The following is a 24194-nucleotide window of genomic DNA, read 5'->3' on the forward strand; positions in this document are numbered from 1 at the left end:
ATACTCGAACAGAGGAGCGTTACCTTTGAGGTAAAAGTAGTATAGCCGTGAAAATGATAACGCCGGTGGTTAGTCTGTAACAATGGTGTCGAGATGTGCGTCTTGCTAACAGAACTTCTATTCAGCTAATATGTATACATATATGCCTATCTACAGTTATTACTATTGTATATAAGACATCAATTGCGCACCGCATACCTTCAGCGTTCTAGCTTTCTCGACTAAAAAAGGACTTTGTTTATATAATACATTACAGCCTCCTGCTGCGATTGTGTACTATACTATAAATTATATATCATCATATATCCAATGCTATCTGTTACAGTTACCTAAAATAGCTGCCTATAGACTATATTGGGCCTAAGCGTCCATATTCAATTTACATCTCGCATCGTATGTTATTGTTACTCATGTCCTGTTTACCATTGTCATGCCTTACGCACACAATAGCATTGGTAAGCTCGGTACTAATAATATCACGTTAGTAAGAACTTGTGAGATAACCGTTTGTGTATGTAAACCAAATCACGATAATGACGGTCAGGGCAGAGTTGCGGCCTAAAACTAAGTGATCTGTAATGATGAAACAAGCCGCTATCTTCCTAGCTAGTAGAAACTTCGGCCATTTTAAATACAGGCATTAAACAAGGGCAGCTGATATATCAATTTTATTATCTACATATTTGTAATATACTACGAACGCTATACACGACGCGGTGCGTGCCTGTGATGAATGAGACAAAAGGACCAGACAGGAAACGGTCTCCATTTTCCAAATGATGGTGATCACTCAGCGGCTAGTATTGTTGTTGTTGTTGTTGTTGCAACAGCAGCAGACGAGAGAAAAACACAATAGAAGCACGAACGGCACATACACACGCGTGATAAGAAGTAAACAGACAGACCGCTCTAGTCGACATATACATATAGGCAGAACGCAGAAACCTTCTTCGCCGCTCCCCCTCGTCGTTGTTTCTGCTTCCGTTTCTCTCTCATCTTCCCTCCTCCAGTGTCTCAATGGTCACCGTCGGCGGCGGCGGCGGCGGCGGCGGCTGTATAATCATCATCATCATCGCCATGTTATAAGATATACTTTACTGTGTTACCTTGTTCATTACGACAATAGCTCTCATTGTGCATTTGCCAGCTACCCGCTGTCGATGCTGGTTTCCTTTTTCATTATTTTGCTTAAAGATAAAGTCATTGTTACTGTCGCTGCTGCTGCTGCTGCTACAGGTTTCGATTCGTTCGATAGACGCTTACGACATTACGACGATAGACGATAGAGTACCGTAGCCTGGTTTCCGGTAGTCTTTTGCTTAAACGGATTAACTCATGCGGTGCTTAGGTGACTCTTGGCTTCATTGCCGTTGGCGTCTAAAAGAGAGGCGGAATTTGTGTCGCCCAGTTCGTTTCTATATGCGTTACCAGTAGCGATTACTGGAGTTGATAATATCGACGAGCCCGTCAAGCAGTACAAATTACGTTTTCAGAGCACGTCTATTTATCTGTCTGGCTAAAAGCATCGTACACTGCAGAAGGAAGCCAAACATCGTAGCTAATTAGACTTAACGTAAACTATCAAGGCATGTCGAATGCACGATAGTACATTTTGATGCCCATAGACTATGCAATCATTTCTATAATGCTCATCTGTGAGCGCAGAAAAACGAAAGAGAAACTCTTATAGTACGAAGAGTTACGGGCACAATGTTTCTCAGCAGTAGAACTAGGAAGCTTGTATCGCGGCTCTACTTCAACGTTGATTTGTTTAGGATAGAAAAGCCCTACCTACTTTACGTGCATATGTACGGGGCTACTAACTTCTGGCCGCCGTTCGACTGTTATTGGTTGACGATGGACACGATTTCAAACCTCATCCCCTACCAAATCCAGCTAACACCTGATGCGATCATTGACTTAACATATGAATCATGGTTCATTTGAACGACTTCCAAGTTATTTATTAGCACCGACCTAGGGATGTTGTGTCTCTGACAGCTATTGTCGCAAAAAAACTATGGTACATATGGTTGGGAAGCGATTAACGACTAGCCGTTACCGAACAGGATTACCGAGACAACAACTGGGAGGCTGCCTTTTCTGATGATTGCCAACTATAAAAATACCCCCTACATGTACGGGTCAGGTTAGATGATGGGTCTTTCCTTTTGTTCGCTGGCGTGTACTAAATACATAGACACCGGAAGCTTTATGGCCACCAACCGTGATGACGCCTGTTTACGAGCTAATTAACACGTCGATTGATGCAGGCTGAAAAAAACTATAGAAATGATGGGCGACTCCCTGCTACAGTCAACTCACCGATAGCGAATCCAAATGTCAATATGTGGAATAAGGTACATTGAATTTAGTCAGACTCACTCGATTTTTGCCTACCTGCTTATTATTGCACCACTGCTATTGTTGTTATTGCCATGTGTCAGTTTCATTGGCGAGGTTCACCTTCGCTTATCCCGGGAATGTTCTAGCCGCGACCATCACTGAGGGCCTTTAACTCTTCATGACGACTTCGCTTAATTTCTGATCACTACCTTTGGTCCTCACCAAAGATGGTTATGTCGTCGACCGCGGGAAATAAACAGGGAGATTCTAGTGGAGGGAAAGAGGGCCGGCCGATCTACCAGCGGAGAAGCAGGATTAGTTATTTTGTGGGGAGACGATCGTACATCACCTCGTCACAGTCCGTCTACAGCCATAGCTTCTTTCCTCTGCTGAGCGGGTCCTGCCCACCTCTTTGTTTCAACTGCAAATTTCCCACTGTCTCCGCGGTCCTGGGGTATGTTCTGCTGCAGCGGTTCGCTAACAACAGCCCTACTGCGACCGTAATGGAGACCCAGGACCGCCCCCCTAGCGCACGCAATGGCGCTCCCACTAACAACGACAACAATATGCCGGTCTATGTTTTTCGTTGTTTTTGCGAATTCGATGGCATCGAAGCTGACGATAAAGCGACGGCTGCATCAGGAGCAGAAGCTGCATGAGCAAGACGCTCAGTTTTCCGTGACGAAACTTAACACAATTGGTCAAGAAGTCTGCTATGCTTTAAATGAAGTGGCGAACGAAATCTGCTTCGCTTCGAAGAGAATAACTGAAACAACAAGGATCCAGCTATCCTATCGGTTCAAAGTCCAGCGAAAGGACGATACAATCATCTACATTATTGTCGTCATAGTCATCATCAGCGAGGTACCAAGGTAACTAATCATTACACAAAGAGCGAAACTCCGAAAATACCGATGTATGCTATGCTATAGGTTGAACTGATACTAAACACTAAGTTACCGGTTAACCAGCGCCAAATCGCTAGCTATGGAGACACGGACGATTCACTTGCAGCCTAAGCCCGCTGTACAGGAGACTGTTCTGCTTGCATGTGCAAAGGCCTGAACACCGCGGAAAGCCTAAAACAGAATTAAAGGACGTCACTCAGTTAGACATACCCGTGGAGAAAGGACGATGGGAGCCGCCGGTCGTCGTGAAAGATCTTAAGAATGGCTCGAACGACGTTGAGCCATTGTTTGTCTAGTAACGATAATATATATATGCATATATAGTCGATGACGGAAACACGTAGATAATCGGCCAAAGACAATTTCGAACGAATTCAACCTTCGTTACGTAAGTGTGAACGGTCTGTAGCGATGAGGAGCGGCTAAGCAACTGCTCACAATTGAACGCTACGAAAGCTGCTACATATATTGCTTTGATGTGATACTATATATTGAAGAGGTACCATGAATATAGTCTCTGTGAGGCAAGTGTTTCCGTCATCGGCTATATATAAATACGAATAAAATATACGAATTGATCAATTTTATGTTAATGCCTAATCATAAAATGAGCTATAATTAATGATATTATACATCTTATTATATTATACAAGGATGCCTGTTCTAATGCACACTGAAAGTAACTAGCTTGTTCCAGTCTATCAGGGTGGCAGGTTTGGATCGTGTTGCATAACACTGTGGCTTTACTCTATTCTGATTGCTTTTTTCAGTGTCAGAACTTACTTGAAGAATCTGTGTGCCCCTGGAGCATAAACTTAAACAAAAAAGGGCCTGCTTTACAGGCAGCGGCTTCTTTTTTACAGCTCTACCTTGGTGTTAGTCACAGCCTCAAGTGGCAATCATTCACTATAGACGTATATGGTCACAATGAAGAAGTATAAAATATATAATATTACCGCGAAACAATCTTAGAGGCAAATGGTGTATCAGTCTTAAATAGATAAAATCCAAGTCGGCATCATTAACCACTTAGGCTATTTACTGGATAAATAACATAGTAATGGCGCTCGTGCTTGGTCGACTTCCCATACAGTCTCTCTCCTTCCTTCGTATGCATCAACGAATCTCTGAATTCAAGCTATAGAACAGCGCTGCTGGTATGCTACAGCGGGACGGCTGAAGAAAAACCTAAAAAACACAACGTATCAACTAAACTAGTAATACAAAGAGTAGTGCGTAAAGGAGAGGTTCCAACGCCATCACGGTAATCGGTGAGGTGATTTGAAGCGGCGGATGAACAGCAGTTAGACCTTGTGTGTACATGTGCTGACGGGGAAAGGGGGTGGAGGCGGAAAAAGGGATCATTTTGGAGTTTATGGGCAGTTTTTTGGAACTGCAGCACGGGAGGAATAGAGGGAATGGTAGGAGGGAAGGGGGTGTCCTATATCCCCGTAGGTACACAAAAACACACGTAGACGATAGGGCTCCTCTCCCGGTGGTGGCTTGTAGCATAGGCTATAAATTCGACTGAGCGGATAGTTCCCAGCGTGCTAAATACCACGCCGTCTAGTGGTATCGAGGTGGGCCTCTCGAGACCGCAGCAGCAGCAGCGACTGAGGGTAGGTGAACTCAGCCGTGGCCGTACGCCTTACCTAATCGATAAGGGCTACTACCTACCTAGCGCCTGTTCATCGGAGCCTCAACGTTAACGATGTAGCGCAGATAAATATGAGCACATCCGAGCTCCTTTCATATCCTAAACTGTATAGGACTTCATTCATATAGTCTACAACGATAGGGACGGCTGCAGACACCTTCGTGGAAAGTTAACGGATAAACCACCGAAAATCTCTGTCTACAAAACAGAACTAAATAATGACTATCGTTTTTATATGGTCGCATAATCATGCACCTTTTCAAGCGCACTTGTTAAATTAGTTGGCGTTTATATGACAAGTCCGTAATACTTACGGCATAATCAAGTTCACAGCAGAGGAAAGGACTAGGTTAAGCCCTCTTCTAGGTGGACTGTTTCCATAATTTTTACTGTCTGAATTTTACATTGGGCGACTGAAAGTATGCATCGTCGAGTGGAGCTGCGTCTCGAGCGATAGATACGACGAAACTATTATGGCAGCCGAGAAAATAGCACTTTAAAAAATACTGTGCAGTTACGAGATCGTTTGGCCCGTTAGAACGAGCTGATTGATAATAGCAGTTGACTGGCCGCATTCGAAGCGGTGAGTATCTGCCAGCTATACTCGTTATCGGCCTGCGTTTGCTGGGGCTGTATGTAGAGATGTTATGGCAACTTTCACAGTCGCTATAGCTAACTAGCCTTTGCCTGTGCTATAGTATACCAAGGGATGGATGGAAGACTTTCTCTTGTGATCGGCTATCGATTTCTCTCTGGTCTGATAGAGTCGAAGTAACGCGTCAAACGGTTTCACGAGGGCGGCGCTTACGGACTACGTCGAAGGTTCACTGTGTTACTGAACTGGGAGAGCATAGAAATGAATCGTTTATGTATGCGCGGCTGTGCGACGCGCATTGTCGTTGGGAACAACAACGTCCGTCGTTGATCAGCTGCGATCAGGCTCTTCTTCTACTGTACATCTATAGCACTGTCGCATTCACTCGTGGCCTCGTTTCCGACGACACATCAAAAATAATGGCTACAACTAATAACCATCCGAGCTATCGTCAGAATTCAACTATAGTCGGTAAGATAACTTTGCCCAGAAAACGAGGAATTTACCGTTAGGCTTAGCTTCACTGTGTTGAAAGCAGTTGGTCGTCTAGGTAGCGCTTGTATTTAGCTTCGCCCAACGACATACGTCACCAAATGGACGAGGTCTGTGGACCACGTGTTAAACCAAAAACAGAAACAATATTGTAAGTTTTGACTTCTGTGCGAGGCTATAATGTATCTGAATAGATTTAATTGAATTTATGATTGATTGAACGGAATTAATAGAAATCAGCATACAGTATATCATCGGCTATTTCTTATGAGGCTGCTTGTGTTGGATGCGTACGTGCGGCAAATATGATTCGATGAGACCATTGGTGTTCCTAGAATTAGCTAAACCGAGCGATATGGCCGTCGTCGTCATCGTCGATCAGTTTGTCTCTCCGTCCCACCGCACGATTGTGCGATACTGCTCCTCGTTTGGCTGATGATGATGGCGCTGCTGTTAGTCCCGAGCTCTGCTCCTTGTTCCTGTTAGAGATGAGGTCGGACTAAAAGAAGGAAAGTAAGTGGAACTTAACTGCGCCGTACCAACGGCTGACGTTGTTTGTAGGGAGGATTGGGTCTGTGGATGCGGGATCAGGGATCAGAAGTGGAGGGCAGTGGGTGGATAGAAAGGAATTCTACCGTTATTCGTCAGATCCCCCATCCCAGCCCATCATAATCATGGACGGGATGCAGCAGCGGAAGCTTCAGAATAGGAGAGGGCATGCAGGGTGATAGATAGCGGGCAGCATCGATTGTTCGAGCGAGCATCGCGCAATCGGGATCGAGGTGGAGTGGAGCTGGCTGGCTCCTATAGCAGCAGCGTGGCACATCGTCTTCCTCGTAAGCTTCCCGCACTCGAGTCTGCAGAGAAAGGAAACCTATCTTCTGAGCGTCCACCCAGCGTCTGGGTGACCAACGAGCGTTATGAACCATGGTTAAAGCCAGGCAAAGAAAGCTTTGTCCGAGCTAGCAAATTTCCCGTTACCGCTGCCAATTTCATAGAAAATGCTGATCACACAAATGTTAGGCTAGCCGTATATGGGCTGTTTTCACTGTACATTCAGATCTAGTTGTCGCGTTTACATATCGCGAAAACGGGAGTAGTGATTCCATCCGCAGATGATGTACGATCCTAGATTTTTTAGATTATTATACGTGCTATTCTCATACGTTTTTAGCTAATAGTAACGTTATTTATGTGGGTCAAATAACTTTCTGATGGAGGAGCTTTCCTAAGCTCACCTCTTACTGTAGGAGCCAAAGGGCGCAGGAGTGTATTCAGGAAATCAGTCGTCGTAGAACCATAGTTTTGTCGGACCAGCAGTCAGTAACCTTCTGAAGCATGGCTAGTTTTTTTGTTGATCGCGGTACAATGGCACAATACTGGTGGAGTGTGGAGCGGGTTGGACGAGTTCGTGCAGTCATTGTAGCTACTGCGGAGGCAGTGGCCCAGTGTAACCGCCTTACCATCTCGAGGCGTTCTCCCCTTCCGTCCTTTCTCTCGGCAGACCTCAGTCCAAGAATGGGTGACTCACGAGGGTCACGAACGACCGAATCGCTAGGCTAGCTTGGCCGCTTCTTCGCCTTCTTGTTCTTCTAGTTGGCATCCGTAGCTACCAGCGATCAGGCCAAGCGGCCAGTCAAGCCAGCAAAGCAGCAGCTGATCTTGGTGCAGTAGGAGACAGCTCGTGCAGAACACACAGACAGACAGACAGCCAGCCAGGACAGACAAAATAGAACAGACAACCTTAACTTCTCTCGATCGGCTGATAGCTGAACGTGAACAAACCTTCTCCTTCTTCATCTCGCACAATGGTCCCCTATCACTCGTACTGCTTCGTGTTCCTTAATTTTTCTGATCTCTGTGGATATAGTTGTTGCTTTTTTTACCTCTCACACACGCACATGCATGGTACTTATTATACTTACGAGTATGGTACATTTATGCACGCACAAATGACTAGAGTAACGACACAAGAGATCTAATTGTTGTCGCACGGGGTTGATGCCTGTCCCTAGCGGCAGCGCTATATGCTCCTTGAATGCAGCGTCTCCGGCAATCCGACATCAACGGAACAGGGCCATTGAGAGAATTTGAACACCATTACGTTTGTTTTCCACTAGTAGCATTAAAAATCCAGTAAAGTGCAGTGATGAAAACCATCATCGTCACTAGCTGATGATGGGAGTTCGCGTGCTCGGCTGGCTTATCGTGTAGCGTGTGTGTCTCGAAGGGGCTCGTTTGCTGAAGACAAGCTGCATTTTGATGTCAAGGTCTGCCGATAAACGAACGAACGAACGTACACGCATAATACTTTAACTTGACCCAGTGGACATATTCATCTGTGGATTCGATATCAATCCGCGGAAGAAGCGGCCAGCTAATGCTTAAGACGTAATTATTTACCCTTGAAAAGCTCACACTACGACTTTTGTTGCGCGTAGTATCACTTCTGTGTGACGGTAATGCGGTTTTTTTCATGGAACGTCATCGAAAATGTAATGAACAGGTGCGTGTGTTTTGATACACCGCCTCAAGCTATATACTCGTGATTATGTTACAAACAGATGACAATTATAATTGTATTATCCTTCTTTACTAAGGCAGATATAGCAGATGAATTAAACTCTTAAAAGTCCGAGATAACAGAAGTCATCTACATAACACATGCGTGAACCATTAATCCAGAATAGAAATATGATACATTGTGTGTGCGTGCGTGCGTGCGTGTATGCTTATGCCCCTGTTTCCGCCCCCCGTCTAGCAGCCATTCGTGTTATGAGCGAAAAAGCGGACGTCATGAGAAGAAGGCTACCGGTGCTATAGCTTGTAGCGGTGCTGTTCTCATTACACAGTGCCATCGCTTCGTTGACTTTGCCCCGCTGCTTCCTCTCCGGTAACTGCCCGTTACAGCTGGATCGCGTCCACCCGGTGTGACAACATAATGTGTCGTTGTCGTCGTCTTTTCTCGATCTCACAGACAATCGGCAGTAGTTGTGATGCCGCTGGCAGACACAGCAGCAGCAGCGGCCAGTTAGTTTACTAGCTGTCTAGCAGTTCGACCGTCTGGGTGATTCGTGGGCTCGGATCACGGGCTACCCGTGGGTTAGTGCGGCAGAAGCAGCAGCGGCAGAGCAGTCTCGGGGAAGTGATCCCCTTGCTCTCCCTGCAGCGACGAGATGTCTTCAGGCTAGCCAAGTAAGCCACGGACGAGTCGAGTCGTACAGGCTCGGTCCACCACTTTGTCGCCAGCAGCAGCAGCAGCAGCAGCACACTATGACCCGCCCCGTTGCGGGTTCTGCTAAAAGCCGTCCCCTTCCCACTTATCTCTCCTCTGTAACCTCTGCGCATCCGATCCCATCTCCCGTCGCTTACCCGCCCTCGGCTACACACGCACATATGAGCATACTAGGCACAATATACATACGCTCGCTCGCACACACACGCAGGAACACGCATAGTGATAGAAAAGTCAGAAGGGGAGGGTAGGCAACCAATTCGGAGGCCTTTGCAACCCTATAACGAAAACTGTCCCATTATGTTTTTGAGTCTTCCAGGTCCACAATACCTAATTATCATACCATTAAGGCTAATGAAGGGGGAAGCAATATGTGATTGAATTAGCTAACTAGTTGAACCTAACTTGCTCTTGTTATTTTAAGCGACTGGCAGTCCAAGCAACGCGCAAAGCATCGCTAAGACTGAGCAATAAGTTATAGAAGTTGACCATACCTAGGTAGACACGCATTCCAAGCACAAGAGGGTCCAGTGGAAGAAAGATAGAAGGGAAATAGAAGAAAATTGACAGGATATCATATTGTAGCTGATATAAGTAATGGCATGTGAAATTAAACTGTCTGTTATGAGAACGATGCAGCGTTAATAAAAGGAACGCCTATATATAACTGGGTATAGATTTAGCAGTTAGGTGCAAGCAGAAATGTTTATCACGTGTCATAACCTTCGTCATAGACTGGAGTGGTAAGCTGACCCTTTCTGTCCACACGGCCATTAATAAATTCATTTTTTCAACGAGAATGGGCGTCTGTGGGCGCGACTCTTAGTTGGAGGCCTAGGCATAGGCATAGCGCGCATCGGGCAACAGGGTCATGTTTCCGCTATTACTACGACCGTCATCACTGGCAGCGGCGGCAGCTGCTGCTATGACGACCGCCATTGGCACCACAATTGCGAACGAAACACGACGGTAAGAGAAGAAGGTTGCGCCAACTGACAACAAGCAGCCATTTGCCTCTTCGTAGGCCCTGCCCCGCCGCTCGTCATCGCCAGCATCCACGACCATGGTGCAACAGCAGCAGCAGCAGCACTAGTGTATTCATTCGGTTCTCCGACGGCCTCAGCAGTAATGTCCCATTTATATTCCCACTCTAGAATCCATTATCGTAATAACAAAAAAATTGATGACGTTGAAGCAAACACCTGCATGATGGTCGTGTTCCGTCGTATGCTCCCTGTCCTAGGCCACACTACCCATCACAAAACCACAATCCAGCCGACCGACCGACCGACCGACCAAGAAAGAGAACGTCTGGACGACGAGCGTCACTGCAGCCGTCGTGAAGTCGGCTGTTTAGTTCAACATCGCAGAGCCTATCTAGCGAGCAGCGGTGGGCGCAGAGTATAGTAAGCGAAGTGCATGTGGGTATGTGTAGCGAGGTGGCAGCGACATTCAAGAGAGAGAACTTGCGAGAGAATGGGAATACGGTATGCGAGACCGTTTCTATCTCTTTAGATATAAAGATACATATTCTGTCTGTCTGTCTGTCTGTCTGTCTGTCTGTCCATCCATCCATTCATCCATCCATCGTTTGTTGTGTTCCTCTCTCCTTTTTGGGGATGGCGGCTGCGTGGGCGGAATATTATTCGTTTCCGGAGAGGAAATTGAGCCATTTCGACTGTTCTTAGCCTGTCTGCCTGCTACGACTTCCGACGCCCGTTGCCACCCCTTCTTACACTTGTCTCCCCTTCCCCGCCGTACTTTACCCCACAACTGCCCAAAGTTCTAAAGCTGACACTACCATGTACCTCTGACTCGGCTAAAGTCAATAGACTATAGAGTGCGGTCTAAAGATGGGAAACGGAGTCCAGCTATACATATGGCAATGGCACCATGATCGTCTTTGCTGGGGTGTGGCGATCTTTCTTGTAATATTTTCGATTTCTAAAAGTAATTTCATTCAATCTTTAATTCAAATACGTATAGTTTTTACGATAGAATTTACAGTAGAAATAGTATTACATGGTATGTATAACACAATACGGTCAAGCCGTCGGTACCTGCGTTGTAACTCTGTGTCAGAGATTAGAAAAAGCGCTCTATTGCAACTAAACCCCAGTAGGAATCCGTTGACGCACAGTCATTGTGTGACCGATACAATAGTGCCAGTTTAATTGTTATTATCTTCTTTTCGTTGGTCGTTCGCCTACGGTTTCTGTGGCATGCAGTACCCCTGTTTCTGCTAAATACTTCCGAGTGGCAGATCCGAAACCGTTGTTAAACTACGCGACAGATATTACTTCTATTAGCACCCGTGTCGCGACACATGAAATACCACTGCTGCTGCTGCTGCTGCTCCTGCTGTCGTCGTCGTCCGCTGAGTGATGAGACACTTCTGGTTTATTATGTGCCGCTGGCCAGCGCAAGTTCTCAGGAAATCATAGCAGAAATACCGTCTGAAATTACAAAAAAAAAAAAACTTATGTATGCCTTAAACACCTGAGGGCATACATTAACTAATTGTTCTTATGTATGTGCTTAAATACCTTATGTATATATATGCATGAACAGTAGACGTGCGCACTGCATGACGTACGCAGCTACTGCTGCTGCTGCTGCTGCTGCGTCATTGTTATCCTTCTTGCGCGTTACACAGGAGTCATTAAATAAACGAGATCTATTTATCCCATCCGGCTGAAGGCCGTTCCACTCCGACTATTCAGCGAAAGCAGATAGCGACAGGTCGAGCGTACAGCAACGGCTCCTGTTGTGGTTCGTTGGAAATCTGAAACGAGAAAAAGTTTGCGGGAAAATTTCGGTCACCTACGGATAATCAAATCGAACGATCAATCGAAGTTGCGTAAGCTTCCCCTAAAAGGAAAGCAACTCGACATCTTTCAATCCGTCGTGGCGCTAGTAGTAGCTGTAACGTACTAGTTCTACGGAACTTCTTCCTCGTGTCGGCAGCATCGGAACAAAGTAACTGCGATGCACTGGCGATACTGGGCCGCAAAATGAAGTTGTAGCAGTCGTAATCGTAGAAACAGAGTTATAACGAAAACGAGTAGGAAAAGGCAGAACTGCTATTCTCTTGTCGTCACAGACGAGAAATGGGAAAATTAGGTGAGCCAGCAGCCAGAGATGAAAGGGAAACAGGGGGAGGCAGAAGATCAACAGAGCCAAGAATCAAAATAGAAGGTAAACGGGGGCTAAACGGAATGGGTAAGGGGTTAACAGAAGGGGAAAAGGAAGACGCAATAGAAGAGGTACCTTCAGATGTGAGGAACTGGACAAAGTAGGAGGAGTATTGCGGCCGAGGAAAAGGGAAGCTAGGCTCAGCCATGTGGTGGCGGCTACGTTCGCAGCAGCGAAAACGACAGGGGAAACCAAAGTCGAATTTTTGAGGGCACGCGATTCCGCCATGAAGTGTAACAGCGGAAGCAGCAGTGCAGAGACGACGACGGTGACACACGCGCGCGCGCGCCACAGATCTGTGGTGGGCGGGAAGTCCGAACGGAGGAATGATGATGTCGGACGTCGCCTACTCCTTTGCTGCGGCTTCTTACAGCCAGCAGCAGTGGCAGCGGCCGTATGCATTGGGGCTTCTGAGAGTGCTTTTTCGGCCATCTCTGATTTGGAGTTGTCGAGCAGGGAAACCTAGCGGTGGATTACGTTGCGTAGCACCCTACCACACTGGCCAAAGTCCCGGACGGACAAACTGATTAAATGAAGCCGGGGGCCGGGGGAGATCAGTGCGGTTGTATCATCCGCGTCCTAACAGATTCGCTATTAGAAACTAAATATGATTATACGGCAGTGCTTTGGTGGCGATGAACATTTACAGCCACAGCAAATAGAGCTTGTGACTTGTGGAAAATCTAGTAAGCCAAACAAAATCCATAGACATTAAACCATTTCCGATGTTACCTTACAGCTTTTGTTCAGCTCAACGATAATAGAGAACAAAAGAACAAAGACGTTTCTTTCTCGATCACTATCAGTTCTGTATGCTCATAATCAGCATTGTTGTTTTTCCGTCTTGTTACCAACATCTGTTTTTTGTGATTGAGTTTAAATGGCACGGTAGCAATAACAACAACGATCACGATACCTTTTCTAGGTCTGTGATAGGACTTAAGTTTTTTTTACGACAGCTCATGCATTAGTTCATAGCTCTCTTAACCGAGACGCATTTGTATGGCTATGCAGCAGGGTCCGTTCATACATGTTTCTGTGAATTGAGTCTAATAGAGTATGAGCGGTATTCATGAAAGCTTCGTGAGGAGTAATACGCCTTAGATGGATCCTATATGATCTTGGCACTAGCGGCTGTGCCGCTGCTGCTGCTGCAGCTTCTGGTATCGACGACGGTGACGTTGATGGTTGAGCCACATATGGCGTCACCTTCGACAGTGCGTGTCGTTCTTCTGCTTGCTATTTTTCATTGGTTCGTTCGTTCGTTCGTTCGCGCTCTTCCTTGTCGTCATCGTCATCGTGAAACTGATGCCGCGGCATTGAAAAATAGAGTGGAGGTATAATGGTACCACAACACAGTGGCTTGTACCCATTTCAGGATAGTGTGGTGTAGTATATTACGATAGATTGGCGAGCAGGTAGTAATTGCCAACTGAATGGGGACGAACCGCCCTAAGCCGTTTTCTAGAGACCACAGCGTGAGGCTGGAACGGTGGCGACGGCGGCGGCGGCGGCGGCGGCGGCGGCGGCGGTGGTGGCGGCGTACAAACAGTTTAATGGAAATCGGCATGTCACCTCGTCCCCTAGACCAGTGCGTACTTGAACACCGAACAGAACCTTAACTTGCCCGCTGTTGCTGGTACGTCAGTAACCGACCAGAAAAGATAGAATTGATTCGCGCTCGGTTCACTACAGCCGCTCACCCCCCGGAACGGCAAAATTGGCAGAAGCAGTAGAATGGCCAACAGCTACGAAAAGGCAAAGAAGGCAATAGTAGTAGATGTAAATGGATTGAGTCAGAGCATATACATATCGAGTATAGTTCTTACTATCGACTCTGTACGCACCCGACTTCCTTTTGTCGACCAAACGCCCGCACGCCGTTTATATTACCAATTGCCCCTGGTCTGTGGTACATGCACACCTTGGGCTAAACACGGATATCGTTGTACGAGCGAATTTCTACTGTTACCGTTGTTCTTAAGTGAATCACTTTAGAGATTGGTAAGATGGCATCGGGAAAAACATCTGGTATGTGAAGACCGATCGTCGCTGTTTGGTTCCGCATGAGCAATAGTAGAGATGTGGTGGCTTGGAAATGTCTTCATCAAGCTGCGTTATTGTGGTAACCATAACGTGAAGCTCTACTATTAGCTGTATATACAAAAAAAATCCAGGGTAAAAGTAGTTAAGCCATCTATTAGGCCGTTCGATACCAGTTACATGCTAACGGCAATAATGTATGTTTTTACTATCCTACATCAGATACACATATATGTCACCTACATCGGTGTTAAAAAATCTGATTGGGTATAATTAAGAAGTAGATCCAAATGTATCTGCTGGTAATTGAGTACGACCAGTGGAAACAACAGGGCGAAATACACTGCTGTAACTACCTTAAAATTGGGCTGAGATGGTTCATGCCGTTTTATATGAGATAGCTATAACGGCTGTTCTCTATGGCTAGAAATATAATCTTCTGTCCACTTGTATCATTGGAATATCAATTTCAGATAAACTATCTGTCTGTAGCATCTTGTGTTGGAAACAACAGGCGTCGACACACACACACATAACTGATCTTATCTGGTCCCACCTATAGTTGATGTATCAAGTGGAAGGCTAAATACCAACCTGTTATCTGGTCTTCTTAAAGTGATTGGACGCATTGATACCTCTACACTGCGAACACATCTAGCCCTTGCAATTAGAAATAATAATAGATCATGTATTATAGAAAATTAAATCTCCTCTTATCTAACGCTAGCACTTCGAACGACTAATCTCTTCATCACTGTCGCCCTTACACGACGACAGGCTATCTAGAGTGGCCTGATCGTAATAATGGCCCACGTATAGTTGTTATATGATGACTATTCAACTGAAATGATAAAAATCACTGCCAGCTAACGTGATTCCAAACCTGTGTTGTTATGTGTCTTATTTACAGCATCTCAAGCTTTAAGTGGTCATCATCATTCAAAAAGCCGCGATCTGATGTATCTGGAATCGCTCATTGAGGGTGATCTCATACTACAGGTTGGTTCAGAAATCAGACAGAACGCTAGTTATTTGCTAGTTATATTATTATATAATTGAGTGAAAAAAAAAAAGTTATGAGAGGTTCCAATACAAATCAAGTCAAATAGTTCCCCTAGTGTATACTGGAGGATAAGAAATATCAGTTTTTCAACCTGTAGACAAATGTAGCGTTGCGAACGAACTATAATTAGCATATGGCACGTTAGGTGTTCGCTGTTATTTTTCCACTCCGTTCCACCGTAGTTCAGGTTCGATGCTGAGGATGCAGGACACCGCAGAAAAGTATTAACGACCTTTGCGATGTGTGCCCCGGCACTGCCATGGAGATAGATGGCTTGCTTTACTCTATAGGGTCTTTTCGTTAGCTAACGCAGTTCGCTGGGCGTAAGTAGCGTAGTAGTAGTGGTAGTACAAACTCTGGTCGACCAGTCTGTTTTTCTCGATCATCTGCTTCCCTCTGTGTAAAGCCCATTCCGGTCGCACCATGTTCGTTTTGCGTTGGGACCAGACTCAGTGCTGGAGGGCCGTCTTTTGCAGACACCTAGTTCATCCCTCAACTATAGGCCTTTTCCTCATCAATTGAAAAATAGAGATGCGCGATTGATACAGTGTGTGCGCCGGACAAGACGTTGACGGTCCGAAAAACACCATATCACCTAGTGCCTTTCCCGCGGCTTATGGGACACTTGGAATACTCTAAATCTTTGATGAAATGCATTAACAATTATTTTCACTGAATTAATACACGCCAACGGACGAAAAGCAGATCGGAACCTTGAGAAAAATCCGCTTTGGTCCACTTTTTTGTATTTCAAACATGAAGAGGAAGGACATCAGTTAGCCACTCAGACGGCGAAAGCATGTTCTACCATTTCTATATGGGTATATGGTTTAACTAAACTCGGCAGGTTTATTTACTGCGCATGTATGCCTTGTTCTATTCGCCGCAAATGATAACGTGAAAAATTTAAATATTTCTCCATGGTTACAGATATTTCAATTGCCGTATAGACATTTGCTTCATGAAACGGGGACGATAGTTTTTTGTGACTATACCTACTCCAATGCTGCCGACAACATAACGTAGCGATCAATTAATTATTAATTAATAAAGTAGTCTTATCTATTTTTTATATTAAAGCTGCGTTGAAAGAAAGGTGCAACGGAAAGCGAGACTTGTGACAAACGCTCGTTTTTTGTCTTTACCTTTTTGATTTTACCCGGCGAACCGGTCCTACCTTGCGGAAGAAGCGACACGCCACAACATAGACGTTTGTAACGACGAAAATAATCTGGGCATCAAATGCATTACGCTACGACAGAAAACGTCCTAGATACAATAACACATCGTGGGAAACCCGCATACTGTTACACAAACACACATCTAGAAGATACGCAATTGCATGATGGGGCGGAAATGTTCGTTATAGTGAGTATACGATATATATAGAAGATAACGTTAAAGCTTGGACTGCTACTGGCTATTACGACTGTAACCGTTTGAAAATTGATAACTATTAACAAGCTAACTATTGCGCTGGCTTTGAACCGCGTATATTCACTCGTTCTGCTTTGTTTTCTCTTTTTTGGCCCCCCGTCACTCCTTTTCTAATCAGCAGTGATAATTTATGCTGCCCTCATGTATAAACTGGCAGCGTGCCATTGTAATCTGAGGTCCTTGCATTGATTTGATATTAAAATGCAATGTTCTTCAAGCACGGCTGTTGAATTCCCTGACGATTTCGGGTGGAGTCATTATACTTTGCCTTTTTTACCAGTTGAGGTAAGATAGCAGCGAAATCTCACCGTTTCTAGTCGTTTTTTTTTTCTATTGAAAAAAGCAAAATACCTGTCCCATTTTGTATCACTGGTGCCGCCTGTCAGGATACATCCCCGTATGGTGTCCCCTATCGGCTATCGGAGACCTGCTTTTTTTTCTATCGTTTTCTCGCTATCGTTGTCGGTCGCGTCCGATCGTCATTTCTGTGCTCTCTTTCTGACGCCAGAGAGAGCTGATGCTGCGTGCTCTCGAAAAAAAAAGGCAATGCCAATTTAACAGTGCGCCCAGATAATGAGCAAAGCAATCAGCTTGCGCCTCTCACCCGTTTCCACCTATGCCGATACCACCACACGATCACCGCCATTACGCCCTCTTCAACGCTTTGTTAGGACCGACAGCAGCAGCCAACAGCCGTCCGGGCAGCTTGTCGACCAACCAACAAGCAGCGGACGATTCTCGGGCCTCCCCGCGAGATTACAACCGCTACACGAAGAAGTAGTGAGAAGTCAGCGAGCCCTGTGACTGGGTGAATGAGGCCCATAAAATGACTCGGGACTTCCGCTATGCGTTGTCATGGTGATAACTTTGTTGCAAAAACAGGCTAAACTACACGGCGCTCGCCCCGCCTGCAACTGCACCAATTTTGCCAGCGGGAGCCGGAGCTGGCCGACGAGAGCGCCATTGTGCTGTGGGTCCTTTCCTAGCCTATTCCCTTTCTTGCAAGAACAACGTGTACCCACTATTACAGCGCCACGACAGGCGGCTGCGGTAGACAACGCAGACGGTCCGATTTGCCACCTCTCTCGGTGTCCCCTGTCGGTTGGTGCTGCGCAAACAGGCTGCAAGTCAGGCGGAGCGAAGACGGAGCAACAGACGACAGCCCCTGAGCCATTGTTTCTATGACCCCTCGACTTACTAGTTAACTCAAGTTGTTGTAGCTGCTGCGCGTAGCACCGCTGGCTACCGCTTTCCCGACTTATAGGCTACTGCAGGAACACAACCACGGCAGCTCTGCTCGACGTTCTGGCTGCCGGCCTTCGTCTAACAGACAAGCACAGACAGTCGCTCCTCGCCGCTGTCGTCCCTTGCGAGCCAGCGAATGAGTAACGGCGAGAGAGCGAAGGGCGAAAGAAGTGATGCCAGCATTGCTGCTATACTTATGTACATCGAACTTATCGATGCTGGGGGGAACAGCCGACAACCTTCGAGGTAATCGCCGCCTGATTGAGAACGCAAGCGCAGATGGAATGAATCAGTCTAGTGCGTGTTCATAGGCACGTGTCTATAGCTGTATGAGTGGCATGCGAGCCGAGGTGGCCGCTGAAGCTGCAGCCAGAATCGCCGCCAGTATGATCACAAAACGAACGCTTAGTGACGGCTACCATCATGTCAACGGCATCCATCCTTTTTAGCGGACTCTAAAAGTCGATACCGCTGCCTCTCTCGCCTCAGCGTTTCCACTAGCGCTCGAATTTTGCTATAATGAAACAGAGAAGTCGACGAAGAGGAGGTTGTACGAAACCCTACCCAGTGCAATGCCAGGGCCAGCGGAAGTTAGTCAATACAGTGTAACAATGACAGGCTTAATAGCCCGCTGATATTTTGGAAGTACAATGCAATGTACGCTCTGCTCTTATTCATGCGAAGCTGCACCCGGTAATCTTTAAATTTTCAGGCTCGAGATTAATAAATTCGTTTCTAGAAACTGGCCTATCGCTATTTTATATAATGTTGTTATACTATTCGATTTACCTATGTCTGTAGACAATTCATTAAGTACAAAAAACAGCTGGCCTTTTGTTGTAGTAAATCGGAGCTCATGTGTCGATGTACTGTCGAACGAGCATGTCTGGGTTACCTCGGGTAGCTTGGAACTCAATCGCCTTCCCTCCATACCCTGCCGATATCACGGCAGAACGATACATCGCAAAGGAATTGTACTTTCGGAGAGCCGTGACGTTACGCGTTTAAATGCTGTAGCAATATCAACGAACATCTTTACCTATGAATGTAAGGCGGCTGAAAATTAGCTAACGCATACCCATTTGACGATCATTTCAATATTTTGATTCAAATTATATCTAAGACAAAATTCAGTTATGGGTGCAGATACAGCAGGGAGTGATTTTTAGATTATGACGAGTTGGCAGTTTGAAACTTGACAAAGCAATTGGTATCGGCGGTAGTCGGAAATAACGAGTGCACAATAAAGAGCCGGCAGGGGCTAGCCCCGTGACCCCTGAGAGTAGAAGCGAAAAAGACAGAACGAAAGCTAAGAAACCGAGAAGCGGAGTTTATGGCACTGCGAGCTACCCACAAAAAGAAGAGCGCGAAAGGAGTGGTAACGAGTCACCGGACAGGCAAGGGTAATTCTACAAATGGTACACGGGGATCGCTAGCGTTCTTGACTGGGGAGTGCTAGATAATGAATCTAATAAAAAGAGGACAATTAAACGAGCCAATTGTGGTAGTAGCTAAATCTATCCGAAGTATCCCGAAAAACATACCAAATAGTTTGCATTAGGTGGCATACCTACATTATAACAACTTCTTCAAACGATCGTCTTCTAAAAGCCCAGCTAGCGTGTAACAATGTTGAAAAAAGCAAAAAAAACACTGAAACTCAGCGGTTGTGCACTGAAAGCCTTTTTGGGTCGGTTGATCGCTGGCGACCGGCAAAGAAGAGTTCTTCTTTTCCGTTGGAGGAGGAGGAGGAGGAGGAGGAGGAGGAGGAGGAGGAGGAGCTAAAAGAGAGAGGGTGGATACTTGAGAACGAAATAAAACAAGGGGCAGGGAATGAGGAAGGTTAGAATACACAGGCTGGCTGTTCTCCTCAGTCTCGTCTGTGAGCAAGGACTCGGAATAAAGTAAGAGCAGGCAAAACTGGGTTAGGCCGAGCCGCCTGCCGAATCACACAGCGCATCTCTCTCATTTCCCCCATTTCCATCACAACCCCCGACAGCAGGCGCGGCCGCCATCGCCGTGCTGGCCCTAGTCGGTGGTGCGCGTTCGAGCAAAGACGCGGCTCTGGCTGCCAAAGCCGCTGTCCCTGCATTGCTTGCTAGTATAGTACACAGGGTCCTTGCTTTTGGTCTTATACCTTCCCTAGCGTAGAAGAGAAGAAGTCTTTGCTTTGCGCACGGCCCGAAAACGGAGGGCGAACCATACGAAGGAAAAGACCACAATCTTCCGAATGGCTCGTCTATTACGTTAAACTCCCAGGGGAAGAAGAGAAAGACAGTGCCAAGCAGGCGAGGCACAAGGCGAAACATCTTTGTTCCTGCAGAGAGTTGCCAAGGCGAAGGTTGGTTGGTTGGCTATCCGTTTGCTCGTCGGCTGTAGCCCTTTTCTATGATGAGGGGAGAGAAAGCCCTCTGCTCTCCTCTGCTCCCAGGACAAGAGCAGGAACAGACCCCTGTCCCAAGAGTGGCCCCCGTCTTGCTTCGGCAGGATCGGAGCAACGAAGAACTATATTTTGGATTTCTACTGCACCACACCACTACATGTTGGCCATACACTTTTTCTTTGTGAGCGCGCCTATGAAACGTCAGAACATCTGGGCGGGTTCAGCATACGCGGGTTTTCGCCGAGACCGCCTTTTGCTATGGTAAACTGCAGGCAAGATGTTCACAACACTAGCAGCGACGGCGGCAGCAGGGACTTACTTAAGACGACCGGCCCATTCTATATGTCCTTTCTTTCTTTTTCATAGGCCCATGTGGTTATGGTGATGGGCTGCTTAGGCTTGACAATGACCTCGTAAAGTAAACTGCCAAAATATACCGACGGTATGCCAAGACAAAATGATTTCAATATTACATACATTTAGCCAGCTCTGTTCATCTGTGTCTACGCTGAATTACCATTTACGCCTAACGTAATACTTAAATTTAGTGTTAGAAAGAGTGCATATTTTCTCTTGGCCTGACACAAGTATCACAATAGCATATGGCTGTTATTTACAGCCACGTATATATGTGTACATATACATGTATACATATATGGCTGGTATATGTACATATATAAAACAGATACGCATGGTTGAGGGATTGATTGTTGGACAGACGCGGGTTCTACGTTTTGACTAGACTATACATTATAATTGTTCGTAATTGAAGCTGCGTTTTTGTAATGTTAGTTCTCAAACATGTGGTCAACTGCTGTGGAAATATGTGTGGTATTGTACTTGAGTTAGTGGACTGAAATTTAGAACTTTGCTATTTTTATTTTGTCTAACTGTCTAAGACAGATTCAGCAGGGAGACAACTTCATCATATATATATACTGTTTAATATACTGTTTTTAATAGCGCTAATGTTGTATTAGAGTTACTTCTGCTACGTCTTTTTTGATGCTTACCATAACTATTTTGGCAAGTTTGATTGGATATTATTGCCAGACCTAAAATGGATAGTGACTAATATCCAAGTGCCTTAAAGGTGCTCTTAGCCAGCGATCTTCACGGCGCACCAGTATCTTGTTATCGATCTGATATCGGCAAATCATTATATACGACTGGCACAAGTACGCAGAAAGTAACTTATTTGATGACACTGGGTCAGCAGGCAAACTATAGCAGCTTGTCTGATCGGCACTAATTGGGGTTCTTCGATTGTCTCTGCACAGCGTCTACAACAAAACCGTGAACTACATTTTAACTAATAATAGCCCTAGAATATTTGTAGAATTTTCCCACCATAACTACTGCTATAATTAAGTTTCGTATTCTCTGTCTCCCCGAACGTAAACGCCTGATGAGCCGTCCAGCGTCTGTTACGTTGAGATAACGGACGAACATTACGAGCTAGAAGCTTGCTTACCCTCTCCCATGTAAATACTACACACATATACGCTTCCAATACGCTTACCTGCCTTAGCATCATAGGTCGAAGACGGTGGTCAATTAGACTAGGGCTGCGTAAACACTCCGTTCGTACATCCCTAGTAGAGTACTATGGCTGTTCAAAGCAGCTTTGCGCCTGATCAGCGAACAACCCGAAATCCGAAGTGGCAACTGTTCGATTATTCGCAGGCTCGAATAGTTCTCCAAAAAGGCGGCGACCGTGTCCTTTATATTATGTAGGTTGGAGACATCGAACGGCTATCCAACAGTACACAACTGACCTCGAAAAACACGGTGTTCACCACCTACTTATTGACCACGCGTGGCTATCAGACAGAAGAACAGGTTCAAATTCCTAGTACGACCTGGTAATGCAGCGTGAGTGATGCATACCCTATAAGCATGCACCGTGACCTGATCAGTAACTGAGATAAAGATAGTTCGAAGTAGTTATACTATAAAAGAAGGCCGATGATTCTAATTGTGTATCTATCTCATATCATATAGAAATTGATCATAAAGCTTCGTTCTCCATTTCTATAAACTTGGATTACATATCTTTTTAGAGTCAGACATCCTCCGTGCCGAAGTTGCCTCATAATACCGCAGGAAAAAAATGTAATCTAAGTCGAGCTTTCTTAATTCTTGGGAAATGGATAGTACAACCATGGAGAGCATCCGTTTCGTGAGTGAAGAGATAAGGGGAAAGAAGGGAGCGGGGGTGGTCAAACACGAAAGATGGGTTTATAGCGTGTGACATCATATTGCGCAGCGGAAGTACGAGGCAGGCATCACTCGCTAAACTCTGTGGTTCAGAGAAAGTCCCGGGGGAACGCTTAGGGCATTGTCAACGGATAATTCTGACACAGTGAGGCCCCAAAGGTATGAAGATTGGGATAATTCGCATTGATAATAACTAACAAACGGCACAGTCATGTAAGCATATACGTAAACCGAACTTAAGCTATCATAATAGTATCTAGGTAGCTCTCCCTTGTAGGAATAGCAGACTTCATCGAAGCTTCGTATTATGTTCGCTTCCCCAATACCTCTGAGTCTTTAGAGTGGGCCAATAGATCAGACTTACACTATCGTTTGAAAAATGTATTGCTATAGACTTTAGATACGGCAGCCCAATAAATGAACGTCTGTGAGAATGTATCGACAAAGCGCGCTGGCTTTCAATATTTATCTGAAGAAAAAGGGTTAGGAATTCGATTGATTCCTGTTAGTTCTGTATGTTGGGATGTATCAACAAACATGTCCTAAATCTAAATAACTGGCAGGTTTCACAATACCCAGTTTCTAAAGGCAAGTATGGCCACTGCGTTTATCGAATTATTTAATAGTAATCATATGGTAGGTTTTTAAAATATTTGTCATACAGCGCATTGTCTGCAACTTTAGTGCCAGAAAAACTAAATGATCGACTGTGGAAATTCGGCGTCATTCATATTTGTTCCAAAACAGTTGCCGTCCTATTTTCCTAGGAGTCTTCTATTTCGTACCGCGGTGTTCACATTGACACCTTGTGTCAGCTAGACAAAGTGTTATCCTATTTACAAACAAGTAACACAGAGGTAATTTGTATATCTCCGATCTCCAATCTCGATTCGTTCGCTTGATTTCTTCCGCCCGGAGCGGCAAGGCAGCAGTGCGCGTCCAACGCTATCTACGGACCCCATCAGCGCCAACATCATGACTGTCGCGGGTGGGAGAGGACTAAATTCATCTACAATTCAATGCATCTACCTGTACTAGGACCCTTGTCCCACCATAGCTATGATATGTAATATTATAGATCTGATGTCGTACGCGGCAGCTGGCTCCTCTTATTTGTTCGAATAGATTAACAACTACAACGAACTGCGCCAGCCACAATTAAAAACGCTTCTTCTTGAAGATTTACCCGACTATGCGTATTAAATCATTAGAGCATCGTCTCGCCTCGCCTTGCCTAAACCAGCCCAGACGGCCACTGACTTGAATCAATCAATAAAATGCTTTCTGAAACTAACTTTTTGCTAGGAAGTATGACATTATCGTCATGAGGGCAGTACAAGTTAATCAGATGCGGCAAGTTGAACGATGAATGAAC

General features: G+C 45.5%; 1 protein-coding gene and 1 long non-coding RNA gene across 9 annotated transcripts in view; one reads left to right on the forward strand and one right to left on the reverse strand.

The window, feature by feature from the left end:
- Window positions 1-24194, forward strand: part of ss (aryl hydrocarbon receptor spineless) — an 84356-nt gene that overhangs the window by 50238 nt on the left and 9924 nt on the right. For all 3 annotated transcript variants that reach the window (XM_086984315.1, XM_086984316.1, XM_022798810.2), the window contains exon 3: window positions 15382-15470. In XM_086984315.1, the coding sequence (XP_086840441.1) occupies window positions 15382-15470 (89 nt within the window). The remainder of the gene's footprint in view (window positions 1-15381; window positions 15471-24194) is intronic.
- On the reverse strand, window positions 2663-22814 carry LOC111247630 (uncharacterized). Of its 6 annotated transcripts, XR_015324327.1 has the most exons (10): window positions 22122-22814; window positions 19112-19255; window positions 11780-12018; window positions 11294-11689; window positions 9957-10383; window positions 7237-8270; window positions 6293-6497; window positions 6013-6110; window positions 3307-3425; window positions 2663-3112 (listed from the first exon to the last, which is right to left on the reverse strand). It is a non-coding gene; the product is annotated as an uncharacterized LOC111247630 (long non-coding RNA). The 6 variants fall into 6 exon arrangements; XR_002672185.2 differs by lacking the exon at window positions 9957-10383; XR_015324325.1 differs by having other exon boundaries at window positions 9957-11689.

The sequence above is a fragment of the Varroa destructor genome, unplaced genomic scaffold, assembly GCF_002443255.2.
Source record: "Varroa destructor unplaced genomic scaffold, Vdes_3.0 BEIS01000003.1, whole genome shotgun sequence".
NCBI classification, from domain to species: Eukaryota; Metazoa; Arthropoda; class Arachnida; order Mesostigmata; family Varroidae; genus Varroa; species Varroa destructor.